General features: G+C 37.8%; 1 protein-coding gene across 1 annotated transcript; it reads right to left on the bottom strand.

Moving 5' to 3' along the window:
* Nucleotides 1-519: 519 nt before the first annotated feature.
* On the bottom strand, nt 520-13,057 carry LOC147900735 (aquaporin NIP1-3-like). Its single transcript, XM_087375723.1, has 6 exons — nt 12,881-13,057; nt 12,539-12,763; nt 12,162-12,365; nt 11,922-11,983; nt 11,626-11,785; nt 520-888 (listed from the first exon to the last, which is right to left on the bottom strand). The coding sequence occupies exons 1-6, from the start codon at nt 13,055-13,057 to the stop codon at nt 520-522; spliced, it is 1,197 nt and encodes a 398-aa protein (XP_087231849.1).
* Between the last annotated feature and the right edge of the window lie 7,009 nt (nt 13,058-20,066).

Here is a 20,066-nt window from a genome sequence, read left to right as displayed (position 1 = left end):
AAGGTAGTTTCACTGGCGAAACTACCATGTCCAAATATAGTCATTCAGCCACTCAAATTGATTGGAAAACCCCATTTGAGCACATCTGTGGAGTTATATTTTGGAAAATCAAGATGCATATATACTATTAAATACTAGATATATTTTATGAGAGCAATATATAAGACCAAGTTAATACTTATTTATAGTAATATAAACTTCTTTAGAAACATATCCATAAATAACTTTTGCATATACTTCAAAGGAGCGAAAGCAAAATTCAATGCAAGGACATTGTAAATAGAACAATTCAGATAATACAAAGCTATTGACTCTACGTATTACTTGCAACCAAAAAAAAAGTTGACATTTGATGTATTAATACAAAATCATTACAAGTATCATCTGTTTTTCTATTATTTCTCAAAATCTATCTTTACTTTTTTGTAGTGGAGTCTCCTTCTGAGAATCTTCCATATGCTGCTCAGGTTGCTACTACTGTGGATCCTACTACTGTACATCCTGTTGCTCTACATCCTACTACTGCACATCCTCTGTCGGTACTGTCTCCTTGTGCATCGACTTCTCCTTTTGCTTTGGTGTCCCTACCTCCTCGTCCATGGGCTCGGCCTTGGCCTCGTGTTGCTTTGATGTCACTACCTCCTTGACATGCATAAGTTCGGGCTTTTGTGGTAGCTCTTCCTGGAAAAGATCGACTGTAGGCTCTCCTTCCACATCCTTCGAGAATTGTTCAAGCAGCTCATCAACACCAACACCTTCTAGAATATCTTCTAGATTGCTAGTGACAGGGACATTTTGAGCCTTTTGTTTAACCCGAAGATCCTCAGGGCCCTCTCTTGTATGGATTGTTTGGTCTGGTGCTAGACAATGGGAAGAGACCTCTAGCAGCTTCAAAATTATCTTTGCTCTGAAGCTATGTACATATTCAGAGCCAAAACTATCCTCTTTCATCTACAATAAAAACAAAGAATGTTTTCAATGTTTTTTGTATCAATGCATTGAATTTAGGACTTCTTAAATAGTATGCAATAAAAGTACTCACAAATTCAAGCTGTTTCTCTGAAAAGTATGTGTCCATCATATATTTTGCACTTATTAGATTCCTCCATCCACAAGAGAAAAGATCCTCCTATTGTGGTGTCTGTTTTATCAAAATAGGAAGCTAAGATGTATATTGGACTATGAAGAGTGCAAAAATAAGAGGGAGATAAAGATAAGTGACAATGATTACTGTCCTGGCAATGGCATTGGTTGAGTTAAATCTAACATCTTTAACTTTGGATCATGGAGGTCCAGTGCATCCATTAGTCTTTTGAGACAAATGCAATGGGAATGAAGGGGAAAAAAATATAAAATTCATACTTCTACATGTAAAAGCGATATGGCTGACTTTTCAAGAGAAAACCTAAAAATCGCATTTTAGAGCAAAAGAATGGGCAATTACTGACTTACAATTCTAAATCCTGGTGGGTACCCTTTAAGGAGTTGAAGGTATAGCATAACTTTTGCTGTACATCTATATGTACCAAACTCCAGTGATTGATGCAAGAGAAACAAATAACATGAAGGGATTAGACCAAGAGGGTGTAAATTTAATTTGAACATATCAGGATTTTGTCAATAGAGGGTAGTAGTGGAAAAGGTCCGGGAACATACTCTGAGCAATATGGGAGGAGAATCATATCAACCACATCCAAATTACAAAAATGAAACTACTTGGAAATGCTTTTGGTTGATGTCTTGTTATTCTTCAACTTGAAAGATATAGCTCGATCAACTATATATATAGAGTGCTGAAGGCTCCGGTGTATCTAACTCTTCAAAAAACTACAAAAAATAACTTCACTTAGCTTATGAAAAAGTGAATGCTACAAAGACATAAACACAATTAACATAGAAAGATATACTTACTATAGAGCTGCAAGCATGATTGTGCAAGTGACATGTTTTTCTTTCTATGCTAAAGTCATGATGCAATCTTCTGTCAAGTCCCAGGTCAGGTCATCATTCACATTCTAGATATCTACTCTGATCCTTGGTCCAAGTTATAGGAGCTTCTACTGAATTTGCACCATCCTCACTAATGTCTGGGATTGCAAGACAAACACTGTTTCTTTGATTCTCTCCCTGAGGGACTCTTCATAGGCAACCTTGCCTTTGGTCTCATGTTGGTGAGTGACCTCTATGATCTTTACTCCATCATCTTTAGGTTTCTTGGCTGGAGGTATCAACAAGGTATCTCTCATTTTGAGATCATCCCAATCCTCTGCATTAAGGATCTTGTCATATCTATACTTGACCCTCACAAGTGTTTGGATGCATTTTTTCATGATAGTGACCCTGTGTGCATGTGCTACTACCATCATGGTGTCCATGAAAAACTCTATAAGCCACTCTTCAGCAGCTTCTTGGAGAGCAAACAGTGCAGTCCTTTGCCATCTAAAGTCCGCATGCCAATTGATGCATATTGCCCTCACAAGCCTCTGGAATGGTGCCATGGGTACTGCATACCCTATGGCTTTCTGAGCCTTCCTGATCTCCATTAGGATAGATTTTCTTTGGCTCACTCTCTTCTTCCAGTTCCTTGATAGCTTCCCCTTCTTTGAGGATTTTGATCTAGATGGAGCTGTGGTAGCCCCTGCAATGTCAGGTCCTTTCCCTTTCCTTCTGGCTGTTGCCTTGGTTCTTGCCATGGTCTATTTTGTTCTTCTCCTAGAAAAAAACCCAAACATAACAAGGAAATAATCCACTATGCCATCTCCTCTTATCTTCACTTTTCTCCATCCATTCAACAGTTTTAAATCTTCATCTTCTTCCTCATCTTCATCTAGACAACACTTTACACCTTGCTTTTCTCCCATCATCATCCCCACCTACCTATACTTGTGCAAAAGTCATGGAGAGAAAGGATATAGGTACTTAAATACACCACAGTCTTGATCTACCTTTCCAAGTGTTTTCTTGATCTATCTAATTCTATTGCATCAGCTATTAGTCATTTGCTTCATCTTTTGAATGATCAAGACAACTATCTTGAAGATTTACCTGAATTTGTATGGACTTGATGTTTTATATGAAGCCTGGAGATTAATATTGTGTGGCCAAGGAGTTTTCTTAAAAACTCGATTTGAGCCTTATTTAGCTTAGGATTACCCCATATCACATTTTTGAGCAAATTTCTCACTTTTGCTAGAGTTGTTTTTGCATCAATAGGACTTTTTGCTAGAAAACATGATTTCAATGTATTTAACTAGAAAGATACTCATATCGCATTTTTTTGCAAACTTTCAAAGAGGAGGAGCTAACCATCTAGATGATGCAGCAAGACCTATCAAGAAGACCATTGACCTCTCAGCTTATGCTGTAAGGAAGGAGGAACTTTTGGTAAGAATTTCTTTATGAGTGCTTCTGTTTCTTTTTAGCTATATGTGAAGGACTCAATTTTAATTTTGTATGATGCAATCAAGAGAAGAAAGCCCAATGACAAGGGTTCATACAAAGGTGGACAATCAGTTGCTAAGGGAAAGGAGAAGTAGGAAAAGTAGTCACCCCAACTGCTCTATCTCTCTCTCCTTCTTCCCCCCCTCTCGCCTTCTCCCTCTCCCTCTCATTACATACCTATCCAAAAGAATGCGATTTGGAGGTTTGGGAAACTCCCAAACCCTCAAATCGCTTTCTTTTGTACACAAAGTTTCCACAAGGGAAGAGAGAGAGGGGGAGAGAGAGAGAGAGAGAGAGAGAGAGAGAGAGAGAGATACACACACACACACACACACACACAGATGGAGAGGGAGAGAGAGAACCTGGAAGCGAACAAAAATCATGAGTGATGGACAGGAGTGACCTAGGTGGCGAAGGGATATCATGATTGATGGTGATCCTCACACAAACAGATATTGAGAGGTGGATTTCGTGAGTTATATAGCTCTTGAAATTTCTACAAAAGTCAGAATGCTAGATGCACTATCACAAATACCATGAGATGTTCAATAAGGAGATGGATTTGCAATCTCTTCTAACACAGCACAAGGATTTTCTCAGAGAGGTGTATGAATCCTTCCACAAGCTAATAGTTGAAGGATCAAAAGTTGTCAATAGTAAGACTTTTGTACATATCAAGGACATTGCTGCAAATGACAAGATGAGGTATCAAATGCACAAGCTGTTTGACAGTTTTGAAGATTGCCACAAGGGAATCTGCACTGTACACAAGGACAATTGCAGGATACTTGAAGAGTCACTTGCATTTGCCATGTATGTACTCTATGCTGATGGATCAGTTGAGGACCCAAAGGATATGATGAGGAAGAGGAAATAGAAGATAACTTAGACCTACCAGAAGTGGAAGAGAAGATCAAATCGACAAAGGACGAGCTTGCACTTGCAACATTGGACTTAGTGACCTTAAAAAATGAGACCCTAAGAGATGCTATCATAGTGAATGACGTTGAGGCTAAGAGGTTTGACCTCATTGTGCCCATTCTTCCCTCATTCAATATTGAGGGAAAAGAGTATGTCTTGTTGTATGACATACAATTATTGTTTAATTTGAGAGAAGATTATGCGATTGCCCTTATTGCACAAATTTGCAAGGTTGACAAGGAAGTAAGGATTGATGACGATCCTTTGTTAGAGCTGGAGGACAAATTCAATCCTTCGGAAGCATTGTCCATCTATTTTGACCAAGCCAAAATGTATGAAGAGGAGGATGAGACAATCTTCTTGGAAACCCAAGCACAAATGAACCTCACAGTAAGCTTGGATATCAGTCACAGCTCCAAGGGGGAGATGGGTATCTCCTTCTTTAACGATGATATACTAGAGAATGATGAGAATATTGAGGTAAGGAACTACCTTTCTTAAATTTGGAGTTTAGATATGCAATTTGATGTTCTGTTTTAAATCTAAGTGTGTTTTGCGTATGGCAGTTGCTTGTTGAAGATGACACATTCCTCCTGAGGGCAGTTGGAAGTAGAATTCTTGGGCTTGGTAAACTATCAAGCCTTTCACATTATATTAAAGACCTATCTACTGCAAAGATACTGATTTTTAGAAGCGTTGCTCTTACTTATTTTTTCAAGTGTTTGTCAAAAGTTTTGGGTGGTCATCCTATATCGTGGCAAACAAATAAGATCATTTTGATAGAGAAGCGGTCTGCTTTAATTATTTTGGGTGTTATGTTCGAAAGCAAGGCTCAAGAGCTGGTTACTTTTTTATATATACTGCCTGGGCACTAGCTTGTGGTGTCAAGGATCCCCTCTCCTTGGAAGCTTATGGAAAGCATAAGCTCATAAGGAATCAAGAGCCTTCTTTGGTGGCCGTTCTCGACAAAATAGTTCAAGAGCAAACTATGACCACAACAACTCTTGCACAAGAAGGTCTCCAATAAAAGTCACAAGAACGATTCCAAGAAAAGTTGGCAAACCATTGGAAGGATAGCTTGAATGGCATTGTATATTTTACAAGATAGAAGTAAGGTTGAATTGTGAGAACACTGTCATTTTAGAATGTCTTAGTTATGTTTATGTATATTTGTGACAAAAACAATGTACATTTTGAAATAGAAATATGGTTGCATACAATGACTTCTTATGAATGAAAGATCCATTGAGTCTTGTTCATTGCAAAACATTTTTTGTTACATTTGATGACACCAATTGATGAACAAGATTTAACACTTAGCTTCTATCTACCCATTTGTGGTTTACAAATATCTTTGAGTGTCTCCACTGAGCATGTCTTTGTGTTGCATTTGAGTTTCCTAAAATCTGCCTCCTTCTTTCCTTTTGAGCCAACCAATCTAAAAGCTAGCTTAACCTATGATGTATTAACTTTCTTCTTGGCTTGAATTCTTTGTAGTATTCCTTGATAGAACCACTGGAAGACTTCTTTTAAACTATTAGCTTTCTGTTTTCCTCCAAAATGTTGTGTATGTCTAAAGAATGCATTTCGTGCCATGTAGTGTGATTTCTCCATTCCCTGTGTGGACCAAATTGCAGGGCATCCATATTTTTTAACAAAGAAAGGAAGGTGATTGTAGATTATATGCTATTTTAATACATAGGCAAGTGGGCATTAGAATATATAAAACTAATATTGTTTGCTTTTTAAAAAAACATGCACAAAAATAGGATATTGTTCTTACCATGTAATGAGTGATGTTACATGTTGTCCAAGCCTCTTTCATTGCCTTTCCAAAACTCTTTACCACTTTTTGCTTATTGATCATTTTTGCTAAAGGTGGCTTGGTCACAAAAAAACAGAAAGATTATCTAATCATTTCCACACTTCTGCCTTGACATCTCTTGCCAATCCATCTACCTAATGATCTTTGACAGCATTGTGTACTTTTCTCCACAAGTTATACTTTATCCTTGATATGTATGTTGTTTTACTGCCATTTGTTTTTCTTTTCTCTGGATGAGACAAAAATCTTCTAGCCTTTACTCCACCAATAGACGGCTTGATAGGAATATCTTTTCCATTTGTAGATTTTTAAAGATCCTTTGTAATATGTACATCTCCTGCATGGAGACCAATTTTTGATAGCACTGCTTCTAATGATTATAGTGCCTCTTTTCCTTTGCTCTCAGGGCAAAGTTTCCAAGCAAATCCAATATATAGGAAAACTAGTTTCTCAATTATCCTACATAATGCATGCAATGCACAAATGTGAACATTGTATAATGGGATCTCGAGAACTAGTTTGAAATTTTTATCTACTTTATCTCTGTTGGGTGCTCTTTTCCACCATTTAGAATCTAGGATATGCACTGGTTCGTTGCAGTACAAGCAAGGAGATTTTGAGTTAACCCCCTTTTCTTATATTGAACATACACTTCAGTGTCTTCAGGTCACCTACCATATGCCATTCAATTTGAAAATTACCCTTCCTTGGAACATGAAGATGGCGTCCTTGGACTTGACTCTTGATAATTGATGGTATATCTATTTGATGAATACTCAATAAAGTATTACATGGTCCTCAGTCTTCACCTGTAATTTAAAACCATAGGTTTGCAAGATATATGATATAAAATTTATTATATTTTGAACAAAGACTAATTTGGAAGGCGATAGTTTACATACCTTAAATGCGCCCAACTACCATACGTGCTTTTTCGACTAGACACTGAAGTACTTTGAGTTGGAATTTGTGATCGACTGATCAAGTGCTTGATTCATCAAAGTGATAGAAACTCTCTCTATCTTTTTTTCCTTGACCATTTCATACTCATTGAGCTTCACAGCAAACTTCAAAGCTCGTTTACATTCTTAAAATGTGATACTATAGAACTCAACCGTAAGTCTTTGCAATTGTTCAAGATCTACAAAAATATTATTCCAAGCATTATATGTAGTGCTTGGCTTTTCACTTTCATATACACTTTCGATATGAAAGTACTGTCCAATAAACTTATCAATGTCTTGGTTGAGATGACCTCGTTCCTTCCACACTTTTGCTGGTGTTGGTAACAACACACGTTTTATCCGTTGATCTGTTGATGACACAACTCTAAATATTGAAGCACATCCCTTTTTTCTCACTTCATTTGTGCATCAAGAGCCTCTTGAATTTTTGTGACATCAGCTTTTACTTTCCGATATAAAGTCTTCAAGAACTTCACATTTTACCTTCTTAAACTTCTTTTCCTCCATCATGTTCTTTGCAACAATAGTGGAGACTAAACCCTTCATTTGTTTGATGGGAATTAAATTAGGATCAATGTTTTCTTTTTGAGGTCCTAAAAGTTCCTTGCAACAAGTACACTTTGCAATATTACAGATTTTCTTGCAAGACAGATACACATATACAAATACAATGGCTAAATAAGATGTACTCTTACCTTGCTTTCTATACTCTGTGCTTACATCCTCCAGTGCCAGCTTTCAACTCCACAATCTTTCAAGTGCTTTGTGAATGGAAAATTACCACGAAGGCTAAACATGGGCGTTATTAAATTAGTGCCAAGCCATTGGAGTATGCTCAATTGTGTATATAAGGTGATTGCTAAAGCTATGGTGAATTGGATAAAATCAACCCTTGGACAATTGTTTCATGCTAGACAATATGGTTTTGTACAAGGAAGAAACATTCAAATGCAGTTCTAAATGTTCTATTAGCAATTGACTATGTGGTCTTGCAAAATGAGAAGTATGTAATGCTAAATCTTGATCTAGAGAAAGCCTATGATAGGCTGGGACTTAAAACTATGGCTAAGTTTGGTTTTGGAGATGGGTTTTGAAGAATGACACAAGTGTTGTTCACTTATTCTAATTATGCCAAACTGTCATTGAATGGATACCATTACATAACCTTTGCCTTGAGAAGATCCATTTGACGGAGATGTTTGTTAGCACCTTTGCTCTTTGCGATTGCAACTGAGCCACTTCTATGCAAGCTAGACTACTTTTAGAAATTGGGAAGTGTCAAGGGGTTGTCTATGCTTGATGATAGTCATTTATACTCACAATTATTTGCATATGATAATACAAGTATAGTAATAGGGAATGAGGAGAATGTTAGGAATATACTTGTAGTTTTTGAGGAGTTTACAATAGTACCAGATTCAAGAATCAATGAAAGTAATACAACTACCCTACGGTTGGGATGGAATGAGATGCCCAATTGGATCCCTCCTAGTCTGATCATAAGATATCTTAGCCATCCCATGGGAAGTCTAGTGTTTCACTAAAGGAAAAGTTTGAATGGTGCTTTGCCAAGATTGAAGCAAAATTCAGCAAGTGGAAGAGCATTTGCAGGCACAATTTTGGTTACCAAGCACATATTGTCATCTTATCCAATGTAGGTGTTATGAGTACTTCCTTTCTTGAAGAGTGTGATTAAGAATATCAATGGGTTAATTTGGGATTTTTTGTGGAAGGAGCAGTGGCATGCCTTCCCATGGGAGATACTTGTAGTGGACAAAATGAATGGGGGACTTTCTTTAAGAGGAATGAATGCTAAGTGTAAGAGTTTATGCAGCAAATGGCTTCTTAAAGTAGGAGGATGTTAAACTTGGGCTATAGTGGCAAGAAATTGGATATTTGAGAATGGTCCATGTAGTGCCAAGTCTCCCTAGTAAGATGTGCTACTACGCAACTAGAATTTGAAGATTCCTAAGTTAGAGTTGTTACCAACTTGGTCAATATATGGAAGTCAGCAATTGTAAATGCCTTTTGGGTAGGATGCAGATCGATATATGGTGATGGATCTTAGGGAGATCATTATGGATTTCTAGTTGGGCTTCTAAGAACAATCTTATTCCTTTCAAGATGTCTCCAAGGCTTGTGAAAAAGTTGTATAGCAAAGGACGGCATGTCTTTTGAAATCTGTGGGATCTGGGTGGTAATGGTTAGTTACAATTGCAGGAAATTTGAGAAAAAATTCTCTTTGAAAGAAGAGAGTAACTTTATGCAGGAATTCATGGATAAGATGAAAGATGATTGGCCTACTAGTGTAACTTTCAGATATTTAAATGATTTCAAGGGTTTCATGCATGACTTTGGCAAACTATTACAGAAATGCAATCTTAAGGACGTCTTCATAAATTAGGATTTTGGAGGAATTCCTTGCATCATGGTTTGCAAGCAGTGGCTACTTAATGGTTCATTTGACAAGGTAGACACATGGAGGTATAGGTTGGGATACCACTCCTTCATTTAAGTTGAATGTACTGCTTTGGATATATTTAGTGGGGAAGATGCGAGTCAAAGGTAGTGGAACCCAAGAGTCTCACCTCTTTAACTATTTGCAGATTTAAGAAGGAAACACACTATCATGTGTTTTGGGAATGCTATCATACACCCAACATATGGAGACAAGTTTGCAAGTGGCTTGGGAAAGAATACATTTGCATTAACCCTGCAACATGGAAACAAGTGTTGTTAGGTGACAAAGGAAAATGAAATGAGGCATTGTATGAGATATGGCAATTATGAAGAGGCGTTGTTATTCAATAGATGTGAAAAATGCATAATAATTATGTTTTTAGGAATCAATACAGGTGTGCATATGTGCCCTAGGAAATTTTGGTTGACTTAAAGCTCTATTTGAGAGGTTTTGGTAAACCAAATAGTTTCCTTTGTCAAGCTTAAGAAGTGCTTGAGAAGATGCCTACTTGAAGTTATACTATCTGCTTGCCTTAATAGGAGGCTGAAGCTTTTATTTTTCTTTTAATACAATTGTGTTATTTTGCAAAAAAAAAGATATGGGCCAAGAAGGTGGAAATAATGACATTGTAATAGAGGAAGGTGGAGATCACGAGATTGGGGAAGAAGATGGAGATCATGTATTAATTAATATTATTGAAGAGGGTTAATTAAAGGATCAAGTCTTAGGTAGTATAGACATGTTAACAAAATTTTACATTTCTCTCTAGCAGCTTCTTGACCTTACCAATCTTAAGTTTCTTAGATCTTACTTATGGAAGAAGAAAAAATTTATTTTTAAAAGTAATTTCATTTTAATAATTTATATACAATGATGTAGTATATAAATGAATAACTTGAAGAAAATTGCAATAAGCAAAGCCTCCAATGGAATACAAATGGCCTCCATGTCATGATCATTAAGTTTTCAAGTGATGAGCACAAAGATTTAGTATAAATTTCTTGTTGCACACAAATGATGCATTATATTACATGTTTACTGAGAAACTTAAAAGAACATTATTTATTTAACCATATTCAGTAGGGAAACTATGTTGAAAAATATTTTAATAAGTATAAACTTGATAAGTAAAAGAACATGAATCATCTTTAAGGCACCACACGGCTTAAGAGAAGCTATGAAATTAAAAATCCTCTTAATTCTTATGAGTGTAATAGAACTAGTAAAGTGTCAATGGATGAGTTGAAGTTGATACGCATCCACTAAATGGTGACAAAGAGAGAAGTGCTGAAAAGCTAACCATGATCAGCGAATAAGAAATGAGAAGTTGACAACTTTAAAGTAGCTAAGGATAAAACATTGCAAAAGTCAACCAAAAGCAATGATAGGGTAGACTTCTAAGTAATTGAGTCTTTAGAAGTAGTAAAAGGCTTTAAAAACTTGAGCTTAAGTTGAATATTAGGTTTTAACATTGAAAGAAAATTGTATATGAACCTTAGGGCCTATTCCAACTACTAGTTAGGGAGCACTAGTTAAGGTTGTTAATGGAGTGTTCATATAAGTGTTGATTCACATTGGCATTTAGAGACTCAAGTTAACTTAAATCTCTTAAGATACTTATATATTTAATTTAGAAAAAGAGGTACTTAAGAACTTTGTGAAGAGAAAGAAGTTGGAATGTGGGAAATTTAATGTGGAATGTCACTTAAGCAATATCCTTGTTAAGAAATTTTCATCGTCAAGATCGACTTAACAAGGTCTTGAAAAGAAGAAATATCCATTGTGACATGAAATAAACGATTTCGTACAAAAAAAAAAGCCCCAAAAATTTAGTGGTCTTGATTTCGTACAAAAAAAAAAGCCCCAAAAATTTAGTGAAGACCACTTTGTGCATAACATATAGTGGGCACTACTTCAGATTATTATGCAACTTAGGTTATATTAGCGAGCTTACATAATAATCATGTGAACTTGAAGCATGCACTGAATAAGGCCTTGCAGTCCCCTAATACCTCCGACTGCCCCCGGACCCGGATCGTTTCGTACGCCCACGCACCTAGCAGCGCTCCAAACGTCGGTCCTACTATGTACACATAGATTGATTTGTAGCTGCTTGCCATTATGGCTGGTCCAATGGACCTCGCAGGGTTCATCGATGCTCCGCTCACGGGCCTGCATCCACCCACATATCAATCCTCCACAGAATGCACACCTTCTACGGCTTAATCGCATTTCATTTTAAGTTTTCCCAAACGCATGGCAGTCAATAATAGCCAAAAAAATTTGTCCGAACAATAGAGGATCTTACCCCGCAAAAACTCCATTGATTGCAATCGTCGCTCCTATCGCAATTCCTGCCAGGTTTCCAACCTGAAGAAGTCGAAACGGATTTCAGACATGCTAAATATTACTCGCAATAAGCTCGGAGAGATGAATCAGTTGTTTATAGACAAACCAGTGGAATAAGTTATTATATCTGTAATGCGGAACGTGGAGATGTACATCGGAAAACTAGGCACGATGGGCGAAGCTACTGTTCCATACGTACCGCACGAGAATCGCTGGCGACCGCGGAGATCACAAACATGAGAATGAAGGTGATGATGATTTCCATGAAGAAGGACTGGAGATCACCGTCTGATGGACTGTTGACAGCTAGACTAATTAATGATTCCCCCTGGTGAAGGACGAGCCGAAGAGCCAAAGATGCAAAGAAGGAACCTGCAACTTGGGCGCCCAAGTACAGTGGTACCTGCCAGAACAGAACGCTAAGAATTATGCTTGTCTTTTGCACGTGATAAGCTGCTGTGCAGTGTGTAGGAATCAGTAGGATGTATCTTCGAGTTCGGGGACGGGGGTATGGGGGACGAAAGCTCTACGTCTAATATTAATTTTAATGCTGCAGCAAGCGGACGGGTTTCTTGCCTGAGACCAGGGGAACTGGCGCACTGTGGCGAAAGCTATCGTAACCGCAGGATTGATGTGCCCGCCGGAGACGTGTCCGGTTGCATAAATCATTATCGTCACCGCGATCCCGAAAGTCGTCGCAATTGCAACATGACCAATAACCCCGCTGTGCTTGTGATCAACGAGGATGGCTCCGCACCCCGCAAAGACGAGGAAAAACGTTGCAACAAACTCAGCTATGGCCTGCTTATTAGAATCCGTGGAGCTGGTTAATAACCAGGTAATTTGCGCCATGCGTACTAAGAAACCATAGCTTCTATTAATTATGAACGAGCAAAATCATTTCGTGAAGTACTATACCTTTTGAATCAACGTGGGTGAGTTAATAAGATTGGCGTCGGGGGGAGAGGTTGTTTCCTTTATGTCAAGGACGGCATCTCTAGAACGAAGCTCACGGTCAGGAAAATTGCTATTGTTTTCTGGCTTCTTCGAGGAAGACCTGGTGAGTGATGGCATACCGCTTTTAACTTCTGCCATAGCCGCTGAAAGAATGACGCCGGTCGAAGAAATAAAAGAGTCAATATTGTATCGTGATTCGAGTGTAGAAAGCGAGTCAAACACCAGCCACTAGTGGATGGCCAGCTCGTGTAATTAAATCGGAGGTGGTGGAAACGTGTGGCAAGCCTACCAAAGATTTTCAAGCGCGAGTGCAGAGGCTTTAAAATTTTTCAAGCAGATCGAAGATTTTATGGGAGGTGCAATCAGCTCACGATCAACGACTACAGACGTTAGTTTGGAGCAGCAGAAAGAGTGTATCGAGTCGATTGACATCATAAGGACGCTACTCTTATGGATTGTATCGATCGATTGACACGTAAGGACACTACTGTCATGGATTGTTATACCAGAAACAGCTCACGGGACTTCAACGAAGGGACCAACATTGGACTCACGGATCAGAAGAAGTTACAGCAAAAGAGACACCAGCGTGCGATGCGTCATCAAGGCCAAAAAAAAATTTAAATCATTTCTTGGAGTTTCGTTCAAGGAATTTGTCCCGATTCTGCATGGAATCGAATTAGCGGCGCATGGGATATTTCCTCCATCCAATATATCGATAAGCCTATGGGCGGGTGGCTTGAGTTCCATGGTTGCTAATTTTGAAATAGAATCCATTTTGGCCAAGAGGGAGCATAGGTTTCTTCATTGTGTTATCCATCCCGTCCTTGTGCAAATCGTTTGGCAACCAGGATTGCCTTTATGTCTCTCAATGTACCATCGGTTCTTCATAAGAAGCATAGGTTTCTTCATAGTCTTATCCTTATTTGTTGTTTTTGGCCTGCCCTTGGGGTAACCTTAGGGACGGTTTAGTTCGAGCAAAGCAAAAAATACATTATTGTTTGAATTTTTGGAGGTTATTTTCATATTGGTCCACGTGGACATCATTATAGCTTGCATATGTGGAACTGCAGTGCCAGTTTGCATGCTGTCAATGCATGGCCTGCCCACAATCACTCATTGCTTTTTCGATGGTGCATTTTCTGATCCCTCCCTCCCGCGAATCGTCTCCCACGAATCGTCGTTAGGCTTCGCGATTAACGTCTGCGTGAATTCTTGACGGAGGCCTACGTGATTGCATTTTTTTGATCCGCCTGTGTTTCCATTTGCATGCAAATAGACAGGCCTGTGTTTCCATCCGCCCGATTCCTCGTGCGCTTTCTTCATCAAACTATTGGTGCAAGGATTCCGGGGACTGCTTTTTGCAGTGCCTCTACCATGGTTGTTCTCCTATTAAATATGAAGAATATGGAGATTCGTCTTCAATCCGTATTGGCAGCTAATTTCTGTTGTCTTCTTCTGCCTGTACTAGTGATGAGTAATTTTGATTCTAGAAATTATGGGCGCCTCAACGACCTTCGGCGCTATGCATGTAATATTCCTTAATCGAATCCTCGAAGGATATCTTGTGTCGGTCGTGGTCTCTCTCGTTCGATGGTATCCTTCATCTATAAATTGGAGAGGCTATGTCTCGGTATTTATTAATTTTCCCACGATCTCAGATAGCTCGAATGGTAGGCATAGAAGGGTCGAACGATTTTATGGACATGGACAGAGCGGTGTTTGCCAAGGGTCTGAGTGAATTTGTTCATTCTTAATTCGAACGTCCTTCCCTTCATTTATTCTCTACTGTGTTTCTCACAAACTTCTTACGTAATTTGCAGGAGTTGCGAAGGCTTGTCCTGACGTTTTGGCATCACCTATTACTCCACCTTTTGAAAAGCATTTGGGTGGAAGTGACGGCGATTTGGGAAAAGGCAAATTGCTTTTCGGCGATATAAGCATGGTTTTGTATTACAAAATTGTTCATCCTGTTCTCTAAGTTGTATCATTATATATTGCTTTGTTCTGGGGCACCACAAACATATTCTCGCATTCTCTGGTGTTGTGTTTGCACTTTGTTCTTTGTGTGCTCATTGTCGGCCTTGATCGGTAGCCAGCACTACCAAATCTCCTACTTCTATGCAAGAAAATGTCCTCCGTGTGTGTAACCATCTTGCTTCTATGCAAAATACGTCCTCTACATCGCTTTCATTTTGCTCAATCCAAAAAATCAAAAGCTGCAGTGCTTTTTTTGTGCTTTGGTTCTAACGCAATCGATGACCGTGAGTGTTTTTGTGTAGGTGATAGCTTAGCACTAAGAAGCTGTTGTGCTCTTTCAAGCAACTGTAGTCTAGGATTTCGTGGTTCATCTCCCTCGTTGCTGCAACTCTGTGTATTCGCCTCGCTCCTTTTCTGTATCCTGCTGTCATTCAGTGTTTGCCTTGTCGCGCCATTTGGGTGTGGCCTTGCAAGTTGCAAGGACTCGTCCCTTAACTGCACCTGCCTGCCTCTGCACTCCCATACCTGAAATCGTTCAAGCATTTCGTTGCTTCCTTCTCTTTGCAACTGGGCGCGCCATTTGGCTGTGTCTTTGCATGTCTTTCGCTCGTTGCTTCCCTACTCTTGGCTGCCTCTACACTCTCGTACTCAAAAACAGTTGAATAATTTTCTTGCCTCCTTGCTACAACTACACTCACATAGCAGTAGACGAGCGTATTAGAGATGCCTCCAAATCTATGCTACCACTTGCATCCACGTTCTTCTAGACTTGAAGAAGATTTGCCGCATAGCAGTTCCCTACAAGTCTTCTCTATTTTTATTAGTGCTTCCATCCCGTGATGACCTATGCTTGCGTGTGATAGCCTTTTGTTGCTTGTTTGTTGTGTTGCCTGATTGTTGCTGCTTCTGCACTCTTCTAATGTGTACAGTACCCTAGTACCCTCGCAAACAGCTTCATCAGTAGTATTCACAAAATATTAATACGTTGTAATGTGTGTTTGCTTTTTCACATTCAAATTATCTTTTACAGAGTATTACTGTGAGCTTGGACCAATTATTTTTTGTTTTTGTTGGCTTAGGTCACCCAATAGCTTTAGAATGCTCTTACATGGACAAGAATGCGTCACTACCCACTCCAAAGTCAATGCCTTTAGTTTTTGCTTCTGCAAGCAAGCCCCCTTAGGAAAATTTGGTCAAAATTTGGTCAAGAATTCTCCCATCAAAAAGAATCCACGGTGATCTTTGGAGCATTCATTCCAGGAAGTTGCTGAAGAAGTATATGCACAAGGTAGAAATTATTGGGGTTTTTTTCTTGACATTTTTATTTATATTATTTCTTAATTAGTTTTTGTTTTCTTTTTAATAGTGAAAAAACTATTATGAGACTACTCGGAGTATGTTAGTTTTAGTTCCTCAATCACCACTCATGTGCATTGGAAATCTAAAGTAAAATATGAAAGGAAATTGGAGGACAATGCACCAGAGCCTAAAATGCATTTTAAGGATGTTATAGACGTTGACTTTAATTGAGTCACCATTCATTAATCTCGCAATTCCTTTTGCAAGTGTTGTTTTTTGTTTGGCCATTGAATTATGTTATATTAAACATTTGTCTTGTTTTGTGTAGTATTGTGATTTTATGTTTTTAAGTTGAGAATTTTGAAGGTGTTATGATCAATATGTTAACAATTACAATTGTATTTGTTATGATGATATTTTAAAAAAACAAGTAAGGAAGAAGTGATTTTTGTTGATTGCATGGTGGTTGATTATTATTTCGAAAAACATTCAAGTGAAGTTGTGGTGATCTTAGTGATTTTTGTTGATTGCATGGTGGTTGATTATTATTTACAAAAACATTCAAGTGAAGTTGTGATAATTTTATTCTTAAATTAACTTTAGTGCTTCAAAAACTCATTTCATGCAATGTACTTGTATTTTCAGCTAGCAAACAACTCATATGCAAAGAAGACATTGATGAAGTAAATTCTTACAAAGAATGTAATGAGGCTACCAACTTTGTCCCCTCACCTCACAATCCATCACTTACAAAAGAAATCATTCCTTCCAAAGAAAATTTCATGAGTGAAGCCAATTCCTTGATTTCTTTAAGCATCACTCAATAATCTGATTGTGCTCCCCATAGATTTGTTTTTGAAGGAAAGCTTTTATACAAGTATGGAACCTACAAGGTCCTTAATCCAAAGAACCCCACTAATTTGAAAGGAGATTTTACTAATAAATATTGTAGCCATACTGTCACATTTCTCATCCCAAATGCCTACATCCAACAGTTTGTAAGTATCTTGCAAGTTGGTAAATTTTAAGGTGGCACTTCAAAGTTTTCCTTACTACTTGATGCTACTACATGCATCATAAGAGATGAGCCTTTTGATAGCAATCTTCCCTTATTGCCTAATCATCCATTATGCACTTATGTCCCATGGGCCTTTGACATGATCAACTTCAACAACTATTCTATGTCAAATGTTATGGGCACAGTTGCAATTGTTATAATTAAAGTTGCAAGTGAGGAGGGTATGGGTGATCTAATTATTGTAGCAAATGGACCTCGAGACGAGGATAGAGCTACGGTGAGTTAGACCAACAACACATTTCATTTGTTTATTTGTTTATAATGCCAACATTGTACTTTACTATGTCTTACCTTGTGTATGTATATTGTAGTTGTCATTCGTAAATGAGAGGAAACCAACTCTTACTCAACTCATTCAAGAATTCAATGAAGAAGGCATGGTTATGTATGTTCTCAAGAATGTATCCTTTCTGAAGGCCAAAGGCACCATTTGTGTTTTTTACTTCACTATTTTAGCTGAAGCCCAGATGGCTTAACAAAGCAGGATTTGAAAGCAGCTTTGTTCAGCCAAGTTTCCCGTTTACGATGTGGCACAAAGGTGAAAACTTGGTCTTATCAACACAAGCAATTTACTCAAAATTGAATCTCACAACTTCTTGCTATTGCAGATCTTTGGCATTTTGCACTTTACAAATGTGAACATCGATTTGATCGAGCATGTTTGTGAAGCTTGTGGAGGAGTGCATGTTAGCAAAGATCCACTTCGACCATTTGGCTATTCATGTAAAAGTCCTCAAAACATTGGAAAAGTGCCTTCCCTCACAAGAGACATTATACAATGTGGAGGAAAGCAAGTTCATGTTCACATAAGAGGCGAATATGTGGACATTGTTCTTGCCTCATCTCATCCATTTATCCAATTGTATGAGCAAGACTTGATGATGGCAAGAAGCAAACTCAAGACTACCAAGCCTAGTGGCAGCTTTACCATTAATAGCTCTGGATTTGTAATCGCATTTGAAGAAAATGCTTGATGTGTTTTGCTCTCTATCATAATATTACGTCCACTTTCCTATCTTCTTATAATTATCGCTTTAATTTGCCTATATTATGATTTTCCTAAAATTTTGAAACCTCTAATATTGAAGTGATATTACACATTTCAAAATGCATGTCATAAAGTTCCTAGAAGACAAACACTTAGCAATGAATCCATTTAATACAAACATTCTCATGTGTGTCTTACATTTCTTTCTTAAGCAACTTCTTCAAACAATGTTTGACAACATAATCTTGAAGGGGGGAAAATCAAAATCACCATGGATCATGTTTGCTTCAATCGAAAAAGATATTAAATTGACAAAAGACAGCATAAAGAAAATATTACTCAATTCAGCATCATCATGGGCATTAGTAGTGGACATTCTTCAACATTTTTACACAATGTTTGAGACTCCTTTTTCAATTTGTCTACCATGGAGTAAAGCTTGAAAGAAAAATTAACATTGGAAAGTACAGTAGGAAAAATGCAAAGACATTGCTCCTAAATGAGTCAACCTATCCTTGCACAATAAGCCCATTGATTCATATGTATCAAAAGTGTACATATAATGTTAGGTCTTCAGAAGATGACTTACTTCTACAACAACTAGTACATCAAAATCCTACCTCTCCAGCTAGAGAGATATCCACTCTATTCAATAAACATTCTCTCAATGTATTACACACTACACAAGCAATAATAAACAAACTGTACAAATTACATGTAGTTATCTTGCAACCTACAACCTCCACTACAATCTCAATAACACAACCTCATTGCAAACACACAAAAACAAAAAAAAGGAGAAAAGAGAGAAAGAAATCAAGTTTCATACAAAGAATAATACTTTTAAAAATTATTAGACACTCCAAGTTTCCCATGCAAATGTTGTGGTTCTTTGAAATTTCGCACCAAAATGAAGAAAATCAAAAACAAAAATGGCCATATTTCTCCAAACCAATGGAATAGACATAACAATGATAAAATCAAAGGACAAACTCTTATGTAAACTTTGCTTTAAAGATGTGAAAAACAACAAAATCCCTGTATTCTCTTTGAAAAACATGCAAATGATTCAAAAAGCAAGAATTACAAGGACCTTACTGACATTGAAGCACGATTGGTTTCAATTAGAATACCCTTTGCTCAAATACAAGAATTATCATACGAAGGACAATATGGACTTCATGGAAGTGTTGTCAATGTTTTTGCTGATGTTAATAGAGCACAACAAGTACTACCAAGGTTCTTGAATGACCATGATACTGTAGCAGTGGCCATAAAGTGCAAGCTATCTTTCAAACATAATTACTTAAGTGGAATTGTATGCCCAACTTATACAATGCCTGCACTAAAAGAACTCTTGTCAACTCCGTTGTACCAAGAAAACAATGTTTGTATCAATCACCTTTGGGAGCAACATGTTCAAATTGTACAAGCAAAAAACATATTACATGAAAACAATGACGAAACAATGGAAGAAGTACATGAGGAAGAATTTCTAACTGATATACTTATGCATGGAATATACACAAGTCAACAAGTGGTCAACTTCGAAGGTCAAACTATTGAAGTTGCGCCCTCTAAAGGTTTTTCTCCACTAAGTATGTTCAAGGACAAATTATGTGAGGAACTATCATTTCCTAAACTATTTTTTGGAAAATCTTGACAATACAACATTCCCAAACACGTCTCCTACCAAGACATTGCAAAATGGGAATTAACCAATGTAGATCGCCAATTTGCACTCTCCATAGAGAACTTATTCTTCAAGACAATGAAAATATTAGTTAAGCAAGTTCGAGGCA

Source organism: Dipteris shenzhenensis, chromosome 6 (assembly GCF_047967505.1).
Source record: "Dipteris shenzhenensis isolate YYH24624 ecotype China chromosome 6, Dip_SZ_1.0, whole genome shotgun sequence".
NCBI classification, from domain to species: domain Eukaryota; kingdom Viridiplantae; phylum Streptophyta; class Polypodiopsida; order Gleicheniales; family Dipteridaceae; genus Dipteris; species Dipteris shenzhenensis.
This window is presented reverse-complemented; position numbering and strand designations above follow the sequence as displayed.

Bases quoted from the DNA above. Each gene is read 5' to 3' on its own strand.
- LOC147900735 (XM_087375723.1), bottom strand. From the start codon at position 13,057: ATGGCAGAAGTTAAAAGCGGTATGCCATCACTCACCAGGTCTTCCTCG. The intron at 11,786-11,921 runs GTAAGATCCTCT...GGGTGGATGCAG, and splicing joins ATCAATGGAGTTTTTGCGGG to GCCCGTGAGCGGAGCATCGA. The intron at 889-11,625 runs GTATTAGGGGAC...ATAATTTTGAAG, and splicing joins GGGTCCGGGGGCAGTCGGAG to CTGCTAGAGGTCTCTTCCCA.